This window comes from Balaenoptera ricei, chromosome 20 (assembly GCF_028023285.1).
Source record: "Balaenoptera ricei isolate mBalRic1 chromosome 20, mBalRic1.hap2, whole genome shotgun sequence".
NCBI lineage: Eukaryota > Metazoa > Chordata > Mammalia > Artiodactyla > Balaenopteridae > Balaenoptera > Balaenoptera ricei.
Window position 1 is genome coordinate 11,244,379 of NC_082658.1, and position 24,405 is coordinate 11,268,783.

At 44.9% G+C, this 24,405-nt stretch overlaps 1 protein-coding gene across 5 annotated transcripts in view; it reads left to right on the top strand.

Annotated features, from left to right (window-relative positions):
• The window catches only part of RNF213 (ring finger protein 213), a 115,168-nt gene that overhangs the window by 87,773 nt on the left and 2,990 nt on the right, over positions 1-24,405 (top strand). For all 5 annotated transcript variants that reach the window (XM_059908490.1, XM_059908487.1, XM_059908486.1 and 2 more), the window contains 23 exons: positions 85-254; positions 354-453; positions 4,074-4,185; positions 4,762-4,975; positions 5,222-5,412; positions 6,452-6,574; positions 7,371-7,481; positions 8,845-9,084; positions 9,413-9,494; positions 10,320-10,354; positions 11,697-11,791; positions 13,610-13,769; positions 15,642-15,810; positions 17,078-17,169; positions 17,935-18,186; positions 19,406-19,538; positions 19,889-19,972; positions 20,382-20,562; positions 20,833-21,034; positions 22,160-22,237; positions 23,181-23,375; positions 23,811-23,900; positions 23,994-24,172. In XM_059908490.1, coding sequence (XP_059764473.1) covers positions 85-254; positions 354-453; positions 4,074-4,185; positions 4,762-4,975; positions 5,222-5,412; positions 6,452-6,574; positions 7,371-7,481; positions 8,845-9,084; positions 9,413-9,494; positions 10,320-10,354; positions 11,697-11,791; positions 13,610-13,769; positions 15,642-15,810; positions 17,078-17,169; positions 17,935-18,186; positions 19,406-19,538; positions 19,889-19,972; positions 20,382-20,562; positions 20,833-21,034; positions 22,160-22,237; positions 23,181-23,375; positions 23,811-23,900; positions 23,994-24,172 — 3,288 coding nt within the window. The remainder of the gene's footprint in view (positions 1-84; positions 255-353; positions 454-4,073; positions 4,186-4,761; positions 4,976-5,221; positions 5,413-6,451; positions 6,575-7,370; positions 7,482-8,844; positions 9,085-9,412; positions 9,495-10,319; positions 10,355-11,696; positions 11,792-13,609; positions 13,770-15,641; positions 15,811-17,077; positions 17,170-17,934; positions 18,187-19,405; positions 19,539-19,888; positions 19,973-20,381; positions 20,563-20,832; positions 21,035-22,159; positions 22,238-23,180; positions 23,376-23,810; positions 23,901-23,993; positions 24,173-24,405) is intronic.

Consider the following 24,405-nt stretch of genomic DNA (forward strand, 5'->3'; position numbering starts at 1 on the left):
TCCAAATCCCAAAGCACTCTGTAGGGAGGGATTCTGGAACACATTCTACAAGCCTTTTGACTGTGGTTTTCAATGATTCCCAAGGGAGGTCATCGAGAAACATGCTCGCTTCCGGCAGATGTGCAATAGTTTCTTTGTGGACCTAGTTTCCACCATGTGCTTCAAAGACAATTCTCCACCTCAGAAGGATGTGGTCGATGTTCTGCTGTCTTTACTCTTTGTAGAGAAGGAGCTCTTTCGAGAGGCTTCCCAAAGTGAGTGGCTTTCTTCCTATAGACTTAAAAATTCAGTTCTTCATCTCACTCTTTATGTCTGATGTGAACGATGATCTACCTTTCTCCTTCTGGTTTAAGGACGCCGTGAACACACAAAATCTCTTTCTCCTTTTGATGACGTTGTGGATAAGACCCCTGTCATCCGCTCAGTGGTACTGAAACTGCTTTTGAAGTACAGGTGAGCACCATGAACTTGGATTTGCCTCTAGCACGCCTTGACTTCTTTTTATTCTCCTCGTGGCTTTTTCTTTGCTGCCAAGCATTCTTTGCAGAACCTGTAGCTAGTTCATGATTTGGGGAAGCTTTTTCAGCAAGAGACCCCCTTGTTCCTTTATCTGTATGGGTTGTGTCCTTGACATATTCACATACTGGCTATGAGTTCAGTATGCCTACAAGCACGTGGTTAGGAAGAAGAAGACAGATTTGGGGGAAGGGTGCAAGGTGTTGTGACATGTGCGGGAAGTCGGGAGTCAGGAATCTGCGGTTCTCACCTCAGTTCCACAGCTACAAAGTTTTGTGTTTTTTTGGATGATAAGTTAGAATCTCCCCTCACCCTCCTTGCCCTTGATGTTGTCTAAGTTTTGCTTCAGCTCTTAAGTTTCTCTGATTCTATAAATGGACAGAGAAGCCCATATGGTGCTTCAGCTCAATGGTCTTGTCAAATTATGCTATTTTAGAAAATTCTTAGAAAGCTGATCTATAGGGGGCTTCCCTGGTGGCGCAGTGGTTAAGAATCCACCTGCCAGTGCAGGGGACACGGGTTCAAGCCCTGATCCGGGAAGATCCCACATGCTGCAGAGCAGCTAAGCCCGTGCACCACAACTACTTGAGCCTGTGCTCTAGAGCCCACGAGCCACAACCACTGAGCCCGTGTGCCACAACTATTGAAGCCCGTGTGCCTAGAGCCCATGCTCCGCAACAAAAGAAGCCACTGCAATGAGAAGCCTGCACACCGCAACAAAGAGTAGCCCCTGCTCGCCACAACTAGAGAAAGGCCGTGCACAGCAACAAAGACCCAACGTAGCCAAAAATGAAAGAAAGAAACAGAGAGAGAGAAAGAAAGAAAGCTGATCTGTATTCAGAAGGCTCTCTTGGAAGATACTCAGTATCCTCAGCCTGTGTTCTGACTTGATAGAGTACACCTCGAGGTGATGGCAAAATCAAGATGCTGGAAGAAAAGTTCCAATAGAAACAACTGTTTCTAACTTAAATGTCTGACAGGTGACTCAGGATAGAGATTAGATTTACATTTAAGCATGGATCTGCTGCAGCCTTGTCCACGGACATTTTATTTTGCTTCTATTTTTTCCCCCCATTATTTCTGAAATAGTTTTTTCAAACAGGATTCCTGGAGGATTTTCAAATAAATTACTCTTAAAATACATTTTCTGGGCTTCCCTGGTGGAGCAGTGGTTGAGAATCTGCCTGCTAATGCAGGGGACACGGGTTCGAGCCCTGGTCTGGGAAGATCCCACATGCCGCAGAGCGACTAGGCCCGTGAGCCACAACTACTGAGCCTGCGCGTCTGGAGCCTGTGCTCCGCAACAAGAGAGGCCACGATAGTGAGAGGCCCGCGCACTGCGATGAAGAGTGGTCCCCGCTCGCCACAACTAGAGAAAGCCCTCGCACAGAAACGAAGATCCAACACAGCCGAAAATAAATAAATAAATAAATTAATTAATTAATTAAAAAAAAAAAGAATCAGTCCAGGGCTTCCCTGGTGGCGCAGTGGTTAAGAATCCGCCTGCCAGTGCAGGGGGCATGGGTTCGAGCCCTGGTCCGGGAAGATCCCACATGCCACGGAGCAACTAAGCCTGTGTGCAGTAACTACTGAGCCTGCACTCTAGAGCCTGTGAGCCACAACTACTGAGCCCGCGTGCCTAGAGCCCATGCTCCACAACAAGAGAAGCCCCCGCAATGAGAAGCCCGCTCACCGCAACTGGAGAAAGCCCGTGCGTAGCAATGAAGACCCAACGCAGCCAAGAAGAAAAAAAAATCACTCAGACCAGACTTAGACATACTTTGTGGAAATGTAGGCATCCATTCCTTAGGCAGACCCGTGCGTGGGACAACATTGACGAGACTGCAAATAACACTAAGATATTATCTGGCTTTTTCAACGTGTTGATATTTGTTGATATTTAATGTTACTAAAGTAATGAAGGGTGAATCTGCTAGCATCTTAGCATGAGGAAAACCCTGGTAGTGGCCATTGTTTCCGTCACCACCAAGCACATACAGTTTTTAAAAATGCCAATTTCACTTAATGTCCTTGACAAAGCTATAAAAATTCTTAATTTTATTAAATCTCCACCTTTGAGGATATGACTTTTTAATATTCTGTTGAAATGAGAGATACACACGAAGCACTCCGGCTGCACACCAAGGTACAGGGTTATCTCAAGGAAAACCACTCATGCGGTTTTTGAGTTACATGCTAACTTGGCTGCTTTTTCTGTGGAATACCACTTGTACTTGAAAGAATGACTGACAAACAACACTTATTCAGACTTGGGCATTTGGCAGGTGTTTTCTTGAAACCAAGTGATGTGAGCCTGTCACATCAAGGAAGACAACTGATGGTTTTGTTGCTAATGATAAAATTCAAGCTTTTAAGCAAATATTAAAATTTTGGAGGGAATTCCCTGGTGGCCCAGTGGTTAGGTCTCCATGCTTTCATTGCCAAGGGCCTGGGTTCAATCCCTGGTTGGGGAACTAAGATCATGCAAGCCATGCAGTGTGGCCAAAAAAATAAATACATTTAAAAAAAATTAAAATAAAAATTTGGAAAACTTGTATCCTCCACCGGGAGCCTATCAGCTTTCTAATACGTACAGACCTTTTGATGATAATAAATGTGAGGTTTTTTAAAATATATCATAAAATAAAAATGTGTCAACATTTGCCAGGTCTGCACAGCTCAGTGAGCCGGTATTTTTGAAGTGACTGATGCTTGATGTCAGAGAATTTTGCATTGATCAAAAAGAAATCCATTTGGAGTGCACTGCAGACCATTTGATTTTAATGTAGTTGACTGTGAATAGTGCATTGATAGGGTTTCAGATCGCACATTGCAACTAACCTTTAGAAATTATCATTTATCAAGTTTTGGTGTAGTGTCAAAGGAGAATATTCACAGTTACCTGAAAATGCTACTAAAATATTTCTCCCTTTTCCAGCTACATAATGTGTGAGACCAGATTTTCCTCATATAACTCAATATAGTGCAACCAATTAGAAGCAGAAGCAGATTTGAGAATCTAGCGAACTTCTGTTAAGCCAGGTGTTAAAGAGATTTGCAGGAATGAAAAACAGTACCCCTCTTCTTACTAATGAATTTTTGTTTTGGAAAAGCTTTTTAAAAATATTATTTATGTTAATATGTAATGAGTTTAGTATGGTTATTTTTAATGAATTGATAAATAATTTCAAATTTTTTCAGTTTTAATTTCTAATACTGTAAATATCAATAGATGTAATCCACAGAAACAAAAGCTCTCTGGGGTTCTCAATAATTTTTAAGTCTGTAAAGGATTCCTGGAGCCAAAAAGTTTGAGAACAGCTAGTCTAAAGTAGGGAATTTTATATTCCTCCAAGTTAGTGCTAGAATAGTCGTCATAAAATCGTGTTACAAACTATACATACACATGTATGTATGTATATATATATAATTATACAGGAAGGGGGGGATGGATAACAGGCAGATAGATACATACATACATACCTTTTTTTTTTTTTTTTTGGCAAAATGAGTTTCCAGACCTGAACTAACCAGGTATAATATTTCTCCTTCCATAGCTTCCGTGAAGTGAAGGATTATATTCAGGCTTATTTGTCCCAGTTAGAAAAGAAACCATTCCTGGCTGAAGATAAAGCTGAATTGTATGTGCTCTTTAGCAACTGCCTGGAGGTAAGCTGATTATCACCTCCCTGCATTTCTTTTTCAAACTCTCCAAACCATGTGGTTTATGTGATGGAATAGTGTTTTTCTGAAAATTTACAGAGTATAAATTAGGTGGTAACATTAACAGATGCTCTGCTCCATGCAGGGGAAAAAAAGTTTCAAAAACATTGCTTCTGCCCTCAGCAGTTGTATATATTGGCATTTATGTGCATGTGCATGAGGGGAAAAAAAAGCATAGAAGAATATGCCACCAAAGTTGTCTACAGGTGGTGAGATTGTGAATACTTTTAATTTTTATTCTCTTCATATTTTTCTTACTCCCAAAAATCTTACAATGCGTATGAAAAAATAATATTAGATAAAAAATTTTTTCATCATAGCTTTTCTTTTTCCCCTCCTTCTTGCCACTAAAATAAAAAGGGGTATTAGTTTTCCGTGACTCAAAAAATGTACACTCAAACCCACAGCACTGTTCTTTATCCTTCCTGCATTATCCACAACCACACTGTAGAAATTGCGAAGGTGGGGGACTCGCAAATAGAAAAGAATGATATCCTTTCTTTCTGGTTCTATGTTCCCTAGGATTCAATACATGAGAGGAATAATACTTTCTTCATAAGTGATGAATTGAAATACCTAAGAGAGGAAGGCCAGTTCCTTAAGACGTACCGCCCGGTGAGATGCAGCCGAGAGCCCGCTGGCAAGGCCGCGGTGGAGTACCTGCAGGAGATGGCCCGCATCCGCCTCTGTCTTGACAAGGCTTCTGAGATCCTCTCTGAGCTTCAGGACGGCTCAGGCAGGTCTTCTTCCCAAACTTTCCTGACCACAGGCCGGGAGCCCCCATGATTTAGAAATTCAGGAAGTGTGGGAAGCTGGTTCTCAGAGTAATACTGGTCTGTACCGTGTCCCCTTTCTTCTAGATTAGTTCTTTCACTGTGAATTCCTAAAGGGGAGGCCCCGGAGCTTTTACTAGCCTCTGTTCCAGACAGTTAACTAACAAGTACCCTCAGCCGTCACTCAGCCTTTCTTGTTGGCTCTGCAGAGATGGCGGAGGAGAAGCGTCGCTACCTGCGGCAGGTGGAACACTTCTGTGCCCGGGTCCAGAATGACTGGTACCAAGTATACCTGGTGAGGAAGCTCACTAGCCAGCAGGGGATGGAGTTTGTGCAGAGCCTCTCGAGACAGGGCCATCCGGCCCACTGGGTGTTTCCCAGGGGAGTCATTGCACAGCAGGTAAGCAGGGTGGTCCCGGCAGTCCCTGTGCTGTCTCAGCTCCGCTGCCCGCCCCCCAACCCCAGGAGCGGGGCTGCTGCTCCTGCATTCCTCCCCGACCTTCTCCCACATCCATCACGGAAAATGTGTGCATCTGTTCTGGTCTTCTCCTCTGTCTCTGTGCTTCAGTTGATTGACCCAGCTCATGATCACGTTTAGACCGCCTGCCTAGGGGAAGGATATGTGTGTGCGCGCGTGTGTATGTGTGATGTGTTTGTCACCTACCTGCACAGCATATGTAGGCATCACTTCTGATAGAATTTGACACAGGGAAAGCAAAAGAATGATTCTGTGGCTTTGGCTTTTAGCAAATTAAAAGTCATTCAGCCAGGGATTTCCCTGGTGATGCAGTGGTGAGGACTCCATGCTCCCAATGCAGGGGGCCCGGGTTCGATCCCTAGTCAGGGAACTAGATCCTACATGCATGCCGCAGCTAAGAGTCTGCATGCCGCAACTAAGACCTGGCACAACCAGATAAATAAATAAATATTAAAAAAAAAAATTCCTTCAGCTTTCAGAATAAGCCCTTTTTATCCTTGGCAGGCGAGATAGGAAAGGACTAAGGATGACAGAGTTGCAGCCATTTTGGCTTCAGGGCTGCTCAGTGGTCCTTTCCTAGTGCTCAGAAATGAATGAATTTTTACTGTCCTGGTGTTACAAAAACGGCACTAAAAATCCTGGCTTTTTGTTTGCTCCCAACTGGAGCTTAGGGCTAACGTATTGAAGTCCTTCGGTGCTCTACTCTGAGTGCAGAAGGAAAGCAGCCACAAGGTCACCTCCCCCAGATTTTCACCCACTCCCCGCTCTTCGTCTGTTGAGGAGGAGGTGCTTCCCAAACAGCAGTGGGATGTCATGCCTCGGTCTGGACCTGGAAACCGGGTTCAGCTGCCTTTAAACCTCTAACGATTGCCTGGTTCCTTTACCTATCAAGAAGGTTCTTTCTTAAGCATTCCTCACGCTGTCCCCACCATGATTAACCCCTGTGTTCCTGGGGTTGCAGAAGGACCATACAGGCCAGATGGATCAGTATCTGGTGCATGGAGACAGCTACAAGGCTCTCCGCGACGCAGTGGGCAAAGCCATTCTGGAGTGCAAGCCCCTGGCCATTGAGACTGCTCTGGAGGTATGTCGAACTGGGGGACTGCTCTGTGTACACAGTGGCCCCTCAGAGCCTAAATCTTGTCTTGTTGATGTCAAATGATGCAGCGAAAGAGGCCCCACAGGGTGACATGCTGCATCAGAAGTCTTACGCTCACGGCCTCACGGGCTCGCCTAGCAAACAGGGGAGCGGCAGTGGTTGATTTGGGCTGGTGGGTTTGCACGAGGCCACCGGCAACTCCTTTCTGATTCATTTATGTCCATTACTTTCTTTGAGACCCTGCTAAAAAGTCACTTCCTCCAAGATTCCTCTGCTCTGATACGTGATGGCACAGGAAGCAAAACCTATATCTGTGTAGCCTCATAATTCCCATAGAGGCGTATGCATGTGTTTATTTTAGTAGATACAGGGCTTTTAGAATCTAATCTGTAAATTGTTCTGGTCGTGTTTCCTTTTTGAGTCCTTGTTTACCCTGGCATTTTGCTGGGAAAAGAGGAAATAAATATCTCTGCTCAGGAAAAGTTTCTAGGACCAGTGAAGTAGTCAGAAAGAGAACAGATGGTGATCTCTGTTACTTCTATTGTAAGCTATCTGATAAATACGCATTGAGTTTAATATTAGGATGTTTATGAACAGTTGTTTTTCCAGAACATGGTCCTTGAGGTGCAGGGTCCCAGGCGCCCAGGGTCTTGGGAAAGGCTCCCTCAACCTTTCCAAGGCTTAAGGGCTGATCTCATTCAATATTCATATACGAATCACATGGGATTCTGGCCCTGAGCTAGATTTTTAAAAGTCTCACTTGATGTCCTTGCTTTTTCAGGCCTGCAGGAGCTCCACAACTCAGCAGGCCGCCCACCTAATGTTAGCACTTTTTAGAGAGGTCACAACCTTGTACAGATCCCACAGTGCAAACCTCCATCCTAAGCCACAGGTAAGTATCAGCCTTCAGGGCTGTGTTCATAGTCTCATAATTTGGAGGGACTATAGAGGTAAAAGTCACAAACACCAGTTATATCCCAAATTTTTAAAATTCTAGGATTGGGGTTTCCAGCCTTCTTATGTGGAGCAACTACTTTCTGTTTCATCCAAAGCTTTTAGAGTAACAGTTAAAACACAGTCAAGAACATAAGATAATGTTTTCCAAAATTATGAAGACTAGTGCTTGGGTATGTGGTTTCTGTGTTTGTAGAGGAGAGTTCTCTTCTCCAGATAATTTCCCTTCAAACGGCAACCATTTAGCCATCCTAACCTTGATTTAAAAAAAAAAAAAAAATCAAAGTTATTTTAATGCAAATAACTTTATCTATCTATTTATTTATTTATTTTTGGCTGCTCCACACGTCTTGCGGGGATCTTAGTTCCCCAATCAGGGATTGAACCCGCACCGTCAGCAGTGAAAGCACGAAGTTCTAACCACTGGACCACCAGGGAATTCCCCTTAACCTTGATATTTGATAGGTATTTGCTATCAAAAGTGTATGAGTCAAATAGAACTACCATACGACCCAGCAATCCCACTACTGGGCATATACCCTGAGAAAACCATAGTTCAAAAAGAGTCATGTACCAAAATGTTCATTGCAGCCCTATTTACAATAGCCAGGACATGGAAGCAACCTAAATGTCCATCAACAGATGAATGGATAAAGAAGATGTGGCACATATATACAATGGAATATTACTCAGCCATAAAAAGAAATGAAATGGAGGTATTTGTAATGAGGTGGATGGAGTTAGAGTCTGTCATACAGAGTGAAGTAAGTCAGAAAGAGAAAAAGAAATACAGTATGCTAACACATATATACGGAATCTAAGGAAAAAAAAAAAAAAAAGGCCATGAAGAACCTAGTGGCAAGACGGGAATAAAGACACAGACCTACTAGAGAATGGACTTGAGGATATGGGGAGGGGGTGGGGTGAGATGTGACAGGGTAAGAGAGTGTCATGGACATATATACACTACCAAATGTAAAATAGATAGCTAGTGGGAAGCAGCCACATAGCACAGGGAGATCAGCTCGGTGCTTTGTGACCACCTAGAGGGGTGGGATGGGGAGGGTGGGAGGGAGGGAGATGCAAGAGGGAAGAGATATGGGAACATGTTGTATGTGTATAACTGATTCACTTTGTTATAAAGCAGAAGCTAACACACCATTGTAAGGCAATTATACTTCAATCAAGATGTTTTAAAAAAAAAAAAAAAGTGTATGAGTGACATAAGAGCAAACCTTTGGTTTTCTCTCACTATTCACATGATATTCTGCTTTGTTGTATTTTAATTTCTTTCCTGTCAGCAATGTGAGGCTATGGAGAAATTCATTGTGGAAAGAAAGACCTTGTCTCCTGATATCAGACGTTTTGCAATATCCCTTGTGAACAATGAACTACCCCTGCTGAGGACGGGTCCTGGGGACAACAGCCTTGAAAGGACAGTAATAGAAATGGCTGTTCATGTTGCAACCATCCTTCTCTGTGGACAAAGCAAAGTCTTGGAACCCCTGAAGAATTTGGCCTTCTCCCCAGATCTCATGGCGGTAAGATTGGGATATGATTGCATCCGCGTTCACAGGAAAATCTTTAGAGACCCAGCCGGTACCTCAGAAACTGTTGAACCTGTTTATCTTCTAGATTCTCCATCTGCCTCTGTCTCACTTGACCCTTTAGTCCACAATGATGGTGAAAAACTTGCCTTGCCCTTTGTTATCTCACAAGGAGCTGTTCTGTGTTCTTCATAGAGAGCTTTTTAGGTCAAGAAGAAAGAAAATCAAGGTCACGTTCTTACTCGAGGCCTCTTGCTGATCAGTGACAGCGCATCGATATGCTCACTTAGCTAAAGCCAGCCCTGTTCTTTTGACTTTTCAGAATGCCTTTCTTCCAACGATGCCTGAAGACTTGCTTGCTCAAGCTAGGGAGTGGATAGGTCTGGAAGGAGTCCACTGGTACAGTAAGTGTTGGCCTGAGGTGGAATCCCACTCCTGAGCTTTGAAGAGCATCCTGAAACCACATGAGACATTGTTATAGAATTGGGGTCCACGGGTTTGTCCCCGAAGGTCCTAATGTGCCTGCCTCCTTCTGCCGTGGTTGCCTTTGCAGAAATGAACAGCCTGCAGGAACTGGTACCCTTCTGACTGTAGATGAGTCAGATTATTTTTTTCTTAGTCACAGGGAAAGGGTCCTTTAGGGTGCACTTCTGTTCCCTGGAATATGCCCTTTGGGGAGAAGGGGGTGCTGGGAACCACATGAGAGGCTCAGTCAAGGGCCAGCTCACAATACAACCATGTTTTTGACCCAAAGATAGTTCTTTTAGAAATATAGAACTGAAGGAGAAAATAATATAGCCCATGACTTTATGTAAATTTTGCTGTTGCCTTGAGTAGATAATCTTTTAAAACTAGTTTTAAAAGTTGTTATAAAACCTGCTCATAGCAAAAAGAAAAAAATCAGAGAGTGAATAGGAGGGTATAAAATACTATCCACCCTGCCTCCAAAAGTAACGCCCGGTATGAACCTGTAATCTAGTTTCTCTTTGCTTTGTGAAATTAAACACAGACATTATTTTTCAGTGATACCAGTTGAGCTCCTGGTATGTGTCAAATATCTAATGAGTTCTAATATCTAGCAAAGTTCAAGATTTCTGGTAATGTGCTTGGGACATCAAGTCCACATCAGCATTTGGTTAGACCAGAGAGGAGGGAGTTAGCTTTCCCTTTTAACCGTGGGTCATTAGGTGAAACCTCACCAGCCAACATGTGTCTTGTTCTTTTAACAGCATGTCCCAATGGTCACGCGTGCTCTGTAGGCGAGGTGAGTCTTGGTATTCAGGGTAGGGTTTGGGGGGTTCAAAATGTGTGTTCCTCCAGGTCTGAGGAGGGGAGCTGTGGAGGAGGAGGTTGGATAATGAGGGTCTGGACCTTTCGGGGGAACACAGACTCATTTTGCCGGCTAGTCTAGGTATTATGACTAAACATCCAAATGGTACTAAGGTTTTCCAGCCAGGGTTTCTCATTCTCAGCCCTGTGGACATAATGCCTTATTGTGGGGCTGGCCTGGGCATTATTGGAGGGTTAGAAGCATTCCTGGCTTCAACTCACCAGATGGCAGTAGTATCCCATCTCACACAGTGTGACAAACAAAACTGCCACCATACATTGCCAAATGTCCCTTGAAAGACAAAACTGCAGGACAGGAACCACTGCTGGCCGTCCTTCCTGGCCACTGCAGCACAAGATCAGTGACACAGGTCTTTATGTGACGACAAAACGTTGACTAGACTGTAGGCTGGATTACTATCCCAGGGGGGAGATAGGGTCTAGATACCAAAGGATAGGAAAACGAGACACATAGCTTGTAAGCCTGTTGGGGGAAGATCTGTGTATTGTTCATCTCTGAATCCCAAAGCATCTAGCCAGAACCCTTCATAGTGTCATCCATACTTGCTCAGAACAGGCTATTGAATTGAAACAGACAAATGTTATTTAATAAATAAATAAGCGACCTGGAGGATAAACCTGATATATGCATTTTACTTTATCTTTCTGAGCTTCTCACTTCCTTGTCCGTGAAACAGGATTAAAATAGATCCTTCCTAAAACTGCTCCTGAAATTCTGTGGTCTGGGAATCTGAGACTGGTTTGGTTTGTGATAGACTGTTATTCAGTGTATATAGTAGCACACAGTCTGAGTTTGAAAAATGAGCCTTTGGAAGTAGTGAATCATATGGTTACATTTTTTAAAAATAAAAAAGTCCAAATGGCGTTAGGGAAATCAGTTTGGAAGCTACTATAGTATTCCTGGCGTTAGATAGTAAAGCAGTAAGGCCAGTGTGATAGGTGGGGGAATGAATGGAAAACAGTGATGAATATGAGAAAGGAAGATTGAGTTTTATATATTTGTCTATAGAGTGACTATTTAGGAATAAAACTTAAATTGTCTCTATTTTTAAAAAGTCTAAATTTGCCCACATACAACATAGTTGGCATGGAGTGCCTGCCCTGTCTCCCAGAGCTCCTGTAGCCCCACCTGACACACACATAAGCTAAAGGAAGCAATCGTAGTGGCGTCCGCTACCTCCTGTGGTAAGTATGTGCTCATTTGCACAATGGCATTTGTCCAAACTGAGCTGGGGTCACATTTGTGTTTATCCTAGTGTGGCTTGCCGATGGAACAGAGCTTTTGTATTGACTGTGGTGCTGCAGTTGGAGGGATTGATCACAAACCAAAGGATGGATTTCATGTTATCGAGTATGTAAGATGCTATCTCCTTTCTAAGTAGTCAAACCATGGGCTTTGGGGCTGTTTCTATTCCAGCTGATAAATCAGTACTAAATATAGTATCAATTGCTATTGTACATTTGGACCTGGGTCTTGTTGATATCAACGCCAAGGTCCCTGTGGTCATTCAGTATTGAGGCATTTGATTTGTCATTGGCTAACTGGGCTCTTAATGCAAAGCAGACCATGCGTTAATACTTGTTAATTCAGATGTCTTCCATTTGAATCTTGGGCACAACCCCTGTAGAAATTGCTTGACATAAACAGGTGACCAAATTCAGAGGCACATTTAAGTCTGTCACTTATAAACTCTCTTAGCTTACTCTTTTTTTTTCAGAAAAATAGAGGAGACATAGTCAATCTTATCAAATACTTCAGAATCCAGCTAAAAATCTGATCTCATAATCCCACACTTGCTCATGAGATGAGTATGGTTACACATGCTCCCTTAATAGGAGGTGTGACCTCTCTACGTTCATCATATATTCTAGCTCATTTAGTGCTGTCACAGTTGAAAATATGCTAATCTGTTATCTCCATAAACGATCAGAATGTCCTAGAATCTCCAATAGCTTTGCAACTGAATGTACCCATCACACTATACCTCCCATCTGGGTGTGATGCCAAATCCTTTGCCAGACCTTGGATCCCAGTTTTTGATTTGGGAAAAGGAGAACAGTGTGTACATATTCCCATGGTAATGTCAGCTATTCCAAACTCTGACTGTCCTTGGCCTGCCTGCTCCCCCCACCCCCCACAATGATTCAGTGGAAGAAGCAGGTCCAGACCTCCATCCTGACACATGGCCCCAGGACTAGCACAAACAGCCAGTTTTTTATGCTTTCAAATTTTTTTTTTTTTTTGGCTGTGTTGGGTCTTCGCTGCTGCACGCGGGCTTTCTCTAATTGCGGTGAGCAGGGGCTACTCTTCGTTGCCGTGTGAGGGCTTCTCATTGCGTTGGCTTCTCTGGTTGTGGAGCACAGGCTCTAGGCGCGCGGGCTTCAGTAGTTGTGACGCGCAGGCTCAGTATTTGTGGCGCACAGGCTTAGTTGCTCCGCGGCATGTGGGATCTTCCCGGACCAGGGATTGAACCCCTGTACCCTGCATTGGCAGGCGGATTCTTAACCACTGCACCACCAGGGAAGTCCTTCAAGATTATTATTATTTTTTAATTGAAGTATAGTTGATGTACGATATTATATAATTTATAGGTGTACAATCTAGTGAGTCACAATTTTAAAGGTTATACTTCATTTATAGTTATTATAAAATATTGGCTATCTTCTCTGTATTGTGCAATATATCCTTGTAGCTTATTTTATACATAATAGTTTGTACCTCTTGACCCCCTACCGTTACACTGCCCCTCCTCCCTTCCCTCTCCCCACTGGCAACCACTAGTTTCACAAACAGCCACTTTACACTGTTGTGGGCTTTTAGTCAGCCAGAAAGGTCAGTCTATAAAGAAGAAGACTCTTAGGACAGTGGTCTAGGACTTCCCTGGTGTTCCAGTGGTTAAGATGCCACGTTTCCACTGCAGGGGGCATGGGTTCAATCCCTGGTCAGGGAAGTTCCACATGCCGCATGGTGTGGCCCCCCCGCTCCCCGAAAAAAAACGTCTTCTAATATAGGAAAGTAGTCTAGGCTTAGTAGAATATGTAATTTAACATTGTTTTCTTCAAAACTCTGAACCTGGTCTCCAGGTCCTAAGAATGGGAACTGTGCCCCCAGAGCTGAGAAGAAATGGTGATCTTCAGCCTTCACCCTGTCTTCTCTTGTCCTTTCCAGAAACAAGATGGACAGAACTCAGACTGGCCATGTGCTGGGAGACCCACCACCGAGAGGCGAGGCCATGGTATCTGACCGAGAGCTGTCCCCAGTGGTCTTCCTTCTTATCCGGCTACTCACTCATTTGGCTATGCTTTGGGGAGCCGCCCAAAGTCCCCAGGTAGAGCATTGTACTGCCGAACCATGTGTTTAGTTTCAACAGTAATTTTTTTCACAGTGAATCCTTTTGTCTAAAAAGTCCTAGCCAGTTCTTGGGAAGGCCCTACAGGGTCCTGCTTGGTTTCATTGTGACTAAACCCTTTCCCGCTCCAGAGTTCTCTGATTTTGCCCCTTGAAACACAAGACTACTTCCTAGGTTTGAATGCTGTGAGGTTTGTGTGTTGTGCCCTTACTGACATCAGAGGCAGAAACTATTTAGGGAGTATGGGGAAGATCTGAGTGGCAGAGTGCTTGGGTAAGGGAAAAGAGATTAATGAATTTGTCCACTCCTTCCTTTCAGAGAGTATGAATGTACTGCTTCTCTGATAACTAAGTATCCTTAGTTAGGATACTTAGTAGAAATAAGTAACTATTTTCTTACTCCTCTTTGAAGGTCCAATTTGTGGTTCTAGGTGTTCTCATGGATTAGAATATTATTGGCAATAGTAACACACAAGGAATGCTTTACAATATAAAACAAATCTTATTAGCTTACATTTATTAGTGCATGTAGGTCCAGATGAAACATGTTGAAGCCTGACATGAATTCTTTTTTTTTTTTTCCATAGGAGGCATAAGGTTTATTCTAAAAGTAACTCGTTGAAAGTTTAAAAAAGGAAATAATTGTAAAAGATAACCAGCAGGGTGGTATCAATATGACCTCAAGTTAACTGTATATGATACCAATTCTTTACTTTGACAACTAGATGGATATCGAACATTAGAATTAAAACACTTAATACGAAAATATTTTTTATTTATTTATTTTTTAAATTTTATTTATTTATTTATTTATTTTTGGCTGTGTTGGGTCTTTGTTGCTGCGCAAGGGCTTTCTCTAGTTGTGGCGAGTGGGGACTACTCTTCGTTGCGGTGCACTGGCTTCTCATTTGGCAGTGGCTTCTCTTGTTCTGGAGCACGGGCTCTAGGCACGTGGGCTTCAGTAGTTGTGGTGCGTGGGCTCACTAGTTGTGGCTCACGGGCTCTAGAGTGCAGGCTCGGTTGTTGTGGTGCACGGGCTTAGTTGCTCCGCGGCATATGGGATCTTCCCAGGCCAGGGCTCGAACCTGTGTCCCCTGTATTGGCAGGCAGATTCTTATCCACTCTGCCACCAGGGAAGCCCTGAAAATATTTTAAAAGGTTTAATTAAAATCAAAATTGAAATAAAAAATTTAGCATTATTTAAACTATTTTGGTCTGAATTTTTAATTGTCATTCTTATAATTTGTACTTTGACTTTTAAATTTTAATAAATCATTTAAAATGTTTAATAAATCATTTAAAATAGTTGAAAAAAATAAAAAGTTCTAGCCACCTGTTGTGGATTTCAAATATGTCATTGTTACCTAATGCAAAACATAATATAAAATTCACATATCCTAATTTTTCTCACTGTGGTCTATGGTGGTAAGGGGGAACTACTTGTCAGATTATGTAAAATCAATTTTTAATGAACAGCTCTATGTCTCCGGTCCACACCTGGGAATGGAGAGGCTAAAATAACCGTGATTTTACCTGTCTTTGCTGCAGCTCTGGGGAAGAAAGAGAGCAGGCTGCATTTCCTCTAAGTTAATTAACCGTGATAGCAAAAAGTTCAGGCTTTGAAAATTCTTTATTTCACACTGAGGATATAGAAGGCACTTGTTTTCAGACTGTGGTCATCTCTGCTCCTGAGCCTTCTCTCGCCACCGCTGTTTGAATCACACTGACATCCCTCCTAGAGACTGTCCTCTGGCTCGGGGCTGGTTCTTCACCCCGTCCTGACCTCTCCTGAACTTGCCATCTCCTCCACAAACAAGATCTTGCTTGACATTTTGTCCCCTTGCCCCCACAGGCTTTGATGAACATCATTAAGCCTCCGGTGAGGGATCCAAAAGGGTTTCTGCTGCAGCATATCCAGAGAGACCTGGAGCAGTTAATGAAGACGCTGGGGAGGAGCGCAGACGAGACCGCCAGCGTGGTGCATCTTGTCCTCAGCCACCTCCTCGGAGAGCAGGGCCACAGTGAGGAGCCGGGCATGGGGCCGAGGGGCGTGGGGCACAGCCAGCAGAGGAAGCAGCGCCCTCGTCCTGACCCCAGAGGGAGAAGAAGGGGAAGCAGGAAGACATGCACCTTCCAGAGAGTGGGGGAGGGGAGGACCTGCCGGGCCTTTCCATTGATCCCCTGCTGGGTGTGCTCAGAGTGTTAAATGCCAGTGTATTTGGGAGGCTTTAGTTTCAAAAGCCAGCCTTGGTTGTAGTTTACCCACTGTATGGGGAACGTATTGTTGTCGTCCAAAACAGGTGATGTGTGTTAAAGAAACATCACCATCAGAGAGACCCATGTTTGATAAGTGCTTGGAACTTGGTCTCTTTGTACATCTGTCCTGTTTTAGGGGGGCAGCATCTGCTTTTCCTAAAAAATACTGCAGTTGTGGGCTGACTTAATATATGTACGTGTCCATAATTTGTTAACATGAAAAAGCAGGCTATCTATTATGTTCGCTGAGCGAATTTTTCTATTTTAAAATTTAAAATCCACACAGAAAGAAAAGGTCTGTAAGACAAGTTAGTAAGAGGGTTATCTCTGAGTGGTGGAATTAAGAACAGTTTTGTTTTCTTTTTGCTTATCTGCAAAAATCTTTTAAAATTACCACTGTAATGACAATGTTATTTAAAATAATAACAATAGCAGTAAAAAGTTCTGCTACTTCACAAGAAAATCCATTCCCACTTCAGGAGCTTTTTTGCCAGAAACCAACATCAGTATATATTTTCCATTTAGCAAAACTTTATTTTATTTTAAGCCTCTCATTCTAGTGCAATTTCAAACGAGGTAAGCTCACCCAGTATCATACTGACAAAGTGACCAAATTCTAGAAGCATGCCAACAGTTTCCACAGCACTCTGCATCACGCGGACATCCACAGGGTCCCACCTCCGTCCTCAAGCCCAGGTGGCAGCAGCTGAGGCAGCTGGTGCTACCACTGGCCACCATTATTTTGCCCCTGGGCTTCTGATTTAAAGTACTGTCCTTTCAGTAATTTTGTTCAGAATGGTTTTAAGATGATAATTATGTGGGTTAGAGTTTTTAGAGTTCTAAGTTTCTTCATGAAGATCATGAGGTTGGTGGTAGCAGCAGGAACCATTTTTAAATGCTCAGGTTAATTTAGGAAGATATACCCGCCCCCACCCCCGCCTCCAAAAGGAGCATTATTTCAATTTAACATTTATTTAGTGTTTATGCAGACTGCTTTTGTTTCTTGGGTAACAGACACATTTTTCTTTGTAGGGTCTTTAAATTTTGGCGCAGAATTGTCAACCAGAGAAGAGAGGAACAACTGGGAAAAGCTTGTTGAGACTATTATTCTGCCTGAACTAAAGGTAAGTGATGCATAGCTACAGGGCTACTTTGGGAAAGTGTGGGAGGGTGTTTCCTGGGCCTCTACTGAGTGCTCGGTCTGTTGTCCCTTCTGGAAGTGTCCCTTATTGAAGCCCTAGGCTAAGCCACAGATTTAGGTGTTCTCTATGCGGTCACCCCACCCTCCTGTTGCCCTCCCCCACCCCATCCTGTCCCCTCCCAAGGCTGGTCAGTGTGTCAGGTTGAGGAATTACTGGGAGTTCAGAAAGTGCAGGCACTAGTTTTCTCTCCGTTACTTTTTACAGCAGAATGTGAGAGCAAGAGGCAGAGAAATAAACCCTGTCAGATAAGAATGTTACTGAGAGTAACTAGGCCCATCAGGAAATAGAAGTCATCAAGTAAAATAATGGTAATAAAATAAAGGTCTCTGAGGAATTCCGTGGCGGTCCAGTGGTTAAGACCTTGCCTTCCACTGCAGGGGGCACAGGTTTGATCCCTGGTCGGGAAACTAAGATCCCACATGCTGTGTGGCAAGATCAATAAATAAATGAATGAATGAATGAATTAATTAAATATAGGTCTCTGAGACTTATTCTGTTTGGGGAGACAAAAACCTACAAATAAGGATCACATAAATTATAATAAAAGATGGCAAATATGAATTTTTGATTACGGGCTAAAACGAGGAGGGCGGGTCCCTGAATCTGCCCACTGGTAAGGTCACTAGGTGTCCAGCCTGTCTGCAGTAGCATCTCATTTCCTGATCCCATGTCGCTTTCCTTACCTAGCATCTAGATAAAACCCTCCTGGCAGTGAACACTCGGATCAGCCAAGATGAGCGCATCAGCTCCAACCCTGTGGCCAAAATCGTGTACGGTGATCCGGTGGCCTTCCTGCCCCACCTGCCCCAGAATAGCGTGGTTCACTGCTCTAAGATGTGGAGCTGCAGGAAAAGGATCACCATTGAGTACCTCCAGCACATTGTGGAGCAGAAGAATGGCAAAGAAACAGTGCCCATCCTTTGGAAGTTCCTACAGAAGGTGAGGCTGCCTCGCCGTGAATGCTGCCTACATGTCCCCTGGAGACCTGAAGGCCCCACTCTCATTTAGTCTGATTAGTCCTGAGGATGGGACAGCCATCAGACTACTTTGATTTTTGAATAGAATGTCTCTGGCAGAAGACTCAGGGATAGAGCAGACATCTCTAAACATATCAATCTGTATGAGTTGTTTGAAACATAAAGTCACAGGTGAAATATGTACACGAGTTGGAATTAGCAGGTATCTGTAAAGAACTTGAGGGCCAGGAGGGTCTCTCCCAATCACTCAGCAAGAAGGAATACAATGAAAATGTTTCCTTTGTCTGTTCATCTTCACCCCTGCCCCCAGTGCCTGGAGCAGTTAGTCACCAATGAGTGTCTGTTGAATAAAAAATCTCGAGTTGAGGATGCACAGCCGAAATCAAACAAACACAGAATCTTCCCTGTTCCTGAACCACTCGGAGTGAGGGTGGTGGTGGGATTGTGGGGAGGAGAGCAGTAAAGTGTGTGTCATATCTTTTAGAACCAGAGTTACACACGGTTCCTAACTTTAATCCATTTGAACTTTTATTCTCTACAATAGATTTTCCAATCATTTCCCTCCATGGACCAATGTATGCAGTCTAGGAAGAAGTAAGATGGCTCAGAAATTTCTGTGGGTCAGATAATGAAAATGAATCCCCAGTGGGAAGGCCATTGTGTTAATACTGTGATCTGTCACTGATGTGCACAGGTCCATTAAACTGAAGAAGCTTAGGTCCTAGGTCTTCAGAACGACACCGGAATAGCGCCAGGCATCATTGCCTAAAAGCTTGGTCTTCTTGCTCTCAGCAGCTCCTCTCCACACCTAGCCCATCTCATGGGCTCAAGAGGCTGCTTTCTTTCATCAGCTTCTGGCAAACACACTTGACGTGTCGGCCCTACGGATTTGCTCCCCAACCTCTAGAGGGTAGAAGAACACTGGCCAACACGTTGTAAGCAGTCACTAGGTACTTGCTGACATACTGGTGTGGCCTGTTCCCCATTCTCAAGTATGTGTCATCATGTAAAATGGCATGTTGACCAGATTAAACTACAAATACATGTCCTGAGCCAGCCTTGAAGTCTGTTTCCCCAGTACATTAAAAGGTGTTCCTGATTGACATGTATACACTGATGTGTATAAAATTGATGACTGATTAAAAAAAAAAAAGTGTTCCTGGTGGTCTTCCCTTCTCTAGGAAGCAGAACTGAGACTGGTGAAATTCTTGCCTGAGATTCTGGCCCTGCAAAGGAATCTAGTGAAACGATTCCAGAATGTTTCAGAAGTTGAATACAAATCCATCAGAAGTTTCATTAGCAGTCACAATTCAGGTAGGTCTCTGCTCTTATAGGGGATCAGGACGATCCATGTTGTGGTTCAAAAGGATCAGTCCAACTCGGAGACTCCAGTTCAGGGTTAATGTGAGCTCTGTACCCTAAGCTTGTAGCATAAAGCAGTAGGTGCTGTGAATCCCTGGGACACATTAGAGGCTTTTGCTGTAACAGACAAGCACCTCCCTCTCTGGTTCCTCAAACTCAGCTTTAGCTTAAACAGCATTTAGAACGTGTTGATGATGGCATGAAGGTAGGGGTCAAAGAGCAAGTAACTCTGTTGGTTTGACTAACAGAGTTAGACAGGGTAGGTGTTATCTCGGAGTTCTAACAAGTGTTTTGTTTGACAGATGGGCTGAAGCAGTTATCCTGCAACAGAATCAGTATCTTTCTGTCGACATGGAACAAGCTGAGGCGATCGCTGGAGACCAATGGTAAGTGTCAAATCCCCTTTAACACTAAACATTACAGGAGCACCTCTCTGAAGGCCCTTTCTCTCCAGCCTAACTCTTCTTGTTCCGCGTCTGCACAGTGCCATGCCGTGTGCATCTAATGCTGGATCTGAGGACTCTTGGTGGGGTGTCTGAGATGAGGGCATAACATATCAGGAAGAGCAAACCCTCAGTCCTCTTGAGTCTATAAATACGGTATCAAAAAGGAGTTGAGAACATTTGAAACTTATCAGCACATAAAATAGAGATGGGACGCAAAAGCACCCCTGGTTCCCAGCTCTGTTCTGTTGAGGTGGCTTCTGCGTTGCCCCCGCTCCCACCGTGGTGGGCTCCCAGTCCTGATGATGTGAAAGAAACAGCAGGGAGGTGACTGCCACTCTGTCGTTTAAAGGTGAGATCAAGCTGCCTAAAGACTACTGCAGCTGCAACCTCGATCTGGACACTGACTTTGAAGTCATCCTGCCGCGCCGCCAGGGCCTGGGCCTCTGCTCCACCGCCTTAGTCAGCTACTTGATTAACTTGCACAACGAAATTGTCTACGCAGTAGACAAGTTCTCCAAGGAAGACAACAGGTGAGTGTGCAGGCCCACAGCAGGGGACGCCCTTTCAGCCCAGGAAGTCGTTTCTGAGGCGGCACAAGCAGGGAAGCAGGGTCCCCAGGCCTGGGGACAGCAAACCAGGCTTCAGGTCTTTCTCGAACAGATACCCTTCGGCCACGCTCACAAGTGTCACAGATTTGCATGTCCCTTCACCTGCACAGCCCGTGGCAACATCAGACAGGAGCTGACTCCGTATCCCCAGGCCATGACTGGAGTGCTGAGCTCTATCTATCTGTCCCCCAGCTACTCCATCGATGCCTCCGAGGTCGCCGACCTGCACGTCATCAGCTACGAAGTGGAGCGGGACTTGATTCCGCTAATTCTCTCCAACTGCCAGTACCACGTGGAGCAGGGCGGGGAGACCTTGCAGGAGTTTGACCTGGAGAAGATCCAGCGCCAGATCATCAGCCGCTTCCTGCAGGGCAAGCCCAGGCTAACCCTCAAGGCAAGGCTGGCCTGCTGTATTTATGTGGTCGGCGTGTCTGTTTTGCAAAAGTTGCCCTGAGTGTGGCTTTGATCACAGTGGTTTCAAAGTGAGGAGGGACCAATGGACCCTTCTTCCACACCCCCAGTGTCCATGACCACCCCTGCCATCGGGGCTGACGGCTCTCCGGAGCTGTCTATGCATCTGAATCCACACTTCATTACCCCAAGGGTGTCTGCAGGTCTCAATGGACTCATCGTCCGGATTTCTATGCCATAATTAATGGCACCACCAAAACCTCATTGTTTTCCCCCTTTTCCTTTAGTCTGCACACACAGTCTGTAATCTGGCGCCCCCGTTTTACCACCATAGCCATCAGGCACCCCTGTTTCACCACCAGAGCCCACTGCTCCAGTTCAAAGCATCTGTCCTTAAGTTCCACCGCTACGGTAGCTCCCAACTGGTCCCTGCCTTCAGGCTCTTTAGCCCACATTTCTTACATCCAGATCTGCATCCCACCACCCTGTTGGATAACCTTGATGCGCATGTGGCACAAAAGGCCCTGTGGCCTTGCCCTGACCCTGTCTCGAGCCACTTCCCCACGTTGAACCCCATAACCTCACATACTGGATCACTCTCCCTCCCCTGAATGCACCCTGCACTTCCCCATCTGTTCTTTACCTGGGTTGTACTTGCTCCTTCCAGGTCCAGTCAAGGGTATGGTACTTCAGTATATTTATGCTCCTTCCCTGCCCGCAGTTAGACTGAACTGTTTGAGCTCAAGGCTGCTTTTAATTCACTCTGCTCTCCCTGTTAGCAGAGTGCCCCCTCGTTCAGTCTGTGCTCAGTGTCCCACTGGGAGGTCCTCATGACCTACTTCCCTGGGCGGTCTGCAGGCCACAGTATTCTATGTGACAGTATCTGCTTGGCCACAAAGGCCAGGCTGGGTTCCTCATGTCACTGTTTCCATAGATTACGGGTTAAACACGGACATCACGTGGCAACAAGGAGCTGCCTGCTTTGCCTGGTGATGCACTGAATAGCATGGGACTACATTTGAGTTTCTGCTCAGGCATATATTGCCATTTGATGGAAACCTCCACAGTGGATTCCATTTCCAAAGACTTTTTTTCTTTCTCACTTTAGGGAATACCCACTCTGGTATACAGACGTGACTGGAACTATGAACGTCTCTTCATGGACATCAAGAACAAAATGCCACAGGTGATGATGATCAATCTTATTTGCATGTGCCTCTGTCTTATCAGAGTGTTTCCATCCATGTTAGGACTCTTCCACCCTCACTCCGGGCATTTGCCATGAGCACCAAAGAGTTTCAGGGCCTCCCTACGTTCAGAGCCCGGTGCTTTTTCCAGAGGGCAAACAGGACAGCAGATCAGCAGAAGTTTTCTTGTTGAGTATAAACAGATTGAAATCTTGTGCTTGTAGTTTTTTAGCAATGATGTCATGACTGTGTATGCTGATGCAAAAGGTCCACAGAACTTAGTTATTCCTGCTTTTCTGGTTTATGTTTGTTGTGTGTGTGTGGGGGGGGTGTCTGTGTGACGTATATATGTGTGGTTTGTATGTATGTATATGTCCATATGCATATCTTCACAAAGTTAATTTGAGGATTCAGTGAGTTCATCTCTCTTTCTGTAACATACCTAAATACTGCTGACACTTAACAAGCACCAAGTGTTAACTACTGCTGTTTTGGTTTTTTTTTTTTTTTTTTTTTGGCTGCTTTGGGTCTTTGTTGCTGCGCGCGGGCTTACTGTAGTTGCGGTGAGCAGGGGCTACTCTTCATTGCGGTGCGTGGGCTTCTCATTGCGGTGGCTTCTCTTGTTGTGGAGCACGTAGGCTTCAGTAGTTTCAGCACACGGGCTCAGTAGTTGCGGCACACAGGCTCAGGAGTTGTGGTGCATGGGCTTAGTTGCTCCACGGCATGTGGGATCTTCCCAGACCAGGGATTGAACCCGTGTCCCCTGCATTGGCAGGTGGATTCTTAACCACTGCGCCACCAGGGAAGTCCTACTGCTGTTTAAGTTAGAGAGTCTGTCCCATTTTGTGGCCTTAGCAGTGAAGAAGGTAAGCACTCTTATCAAGTAGCAGTGCACAGGAAGCCCCCCCAACCATGAACTCTATCCTGCTTTTGACTTCCTAGAGCCCCCTCCCCAGCGTGGCCATCAGTGCCATCAGAGGACAACTGCAGTCCTACAGTGATGCCTGTGACGCTCTGTCTGCCATAGAAGTCACGTTGGGGTTTCTGAGCACAGCTGGGGGCGATCCAAACATGCACTTAAATGTGTATATCCAAGACATGCTGCGGATGGGTGATCAGGCCTCACAGGTTTCAAAGGTGGGTCTCATGTCAGCCTCTCTCCAAAGGAAATCAGCATTGTCCCCCTCCATCGTCTCCCCACTTCCTACTGGGATACCACCACCCAGGGAGTACTGATCTAAGCAGCCCCTGAAAAGGAGGGGAGGCAAGAACACCCCCTCCCCCAGCCAGTCCACAGTGTAATCAGAACACACTGATGGGAAAGGCGGAGATGTGCTCGGAACTTAAGAATCTAGACTCAGTGCCACAAATATGCGGAGGCGTGCCTGCAAACTGCATGCCGCTGGTGGACCCCGAGATGTTGCAGCGGGGAGAGGGCTTTCAGAGACGTTCTGGAGATGAGGCAGGGAATTAGTGGACGAAGCAGAGGTGCCTCCATAGTGAGGGAGGTGGAATCAGTGCAGGGCCAAGTGAAAACAGCACCTCCTATTCAGGAGTTCTGTTCTCTTTCAGGCCTTAAACAGATGCCAGTTAAAACACACCATCTCCCTCTGGCAGTTCCTCTCTGCCCACAAGTCTGAACATCTGCTTCGACTGAGAAAAGTGAGTCTGGCCTCTTCCTGTCCACCTGGACCAAGGGAGCCGCACGCTCCCTTCCCAGGCTTCCGTGTGTCATGTGTTGTTATTTCATTCCAGGAGCCATTTGGGGAAATCAGTCCAAGGTACAAAGTTGATCTCAGCCCTGAAAATGTTAAGCTGCTCAACACCTTCCTGAATCAGATTGGCCTGGATGCCTTCCTCCTGGAACTTCATGAAATGATGATCTTGAAGCTGAAGAACCCCAAGACCGCGGAGAATTTCAACCCTGAGTGGAGGTACAGGCTTGTAAGCCTGCTGAGCGAGGCACACACACAACATTCTGCCACGTCTCCCGAGATCTTCCACAGACATGAAAATCATTCTTATGTTACTGCAGAAATTGGTTTCCTGCTGATTTACCATTACCAATTGCAAAAAAGTCATATATTCTCATTGTAACAAGTGGACTTCCTACATCAGAGAGATGTGCATTTTAAATTTGATAGAAAAAGCTACGCCAATGTATAGT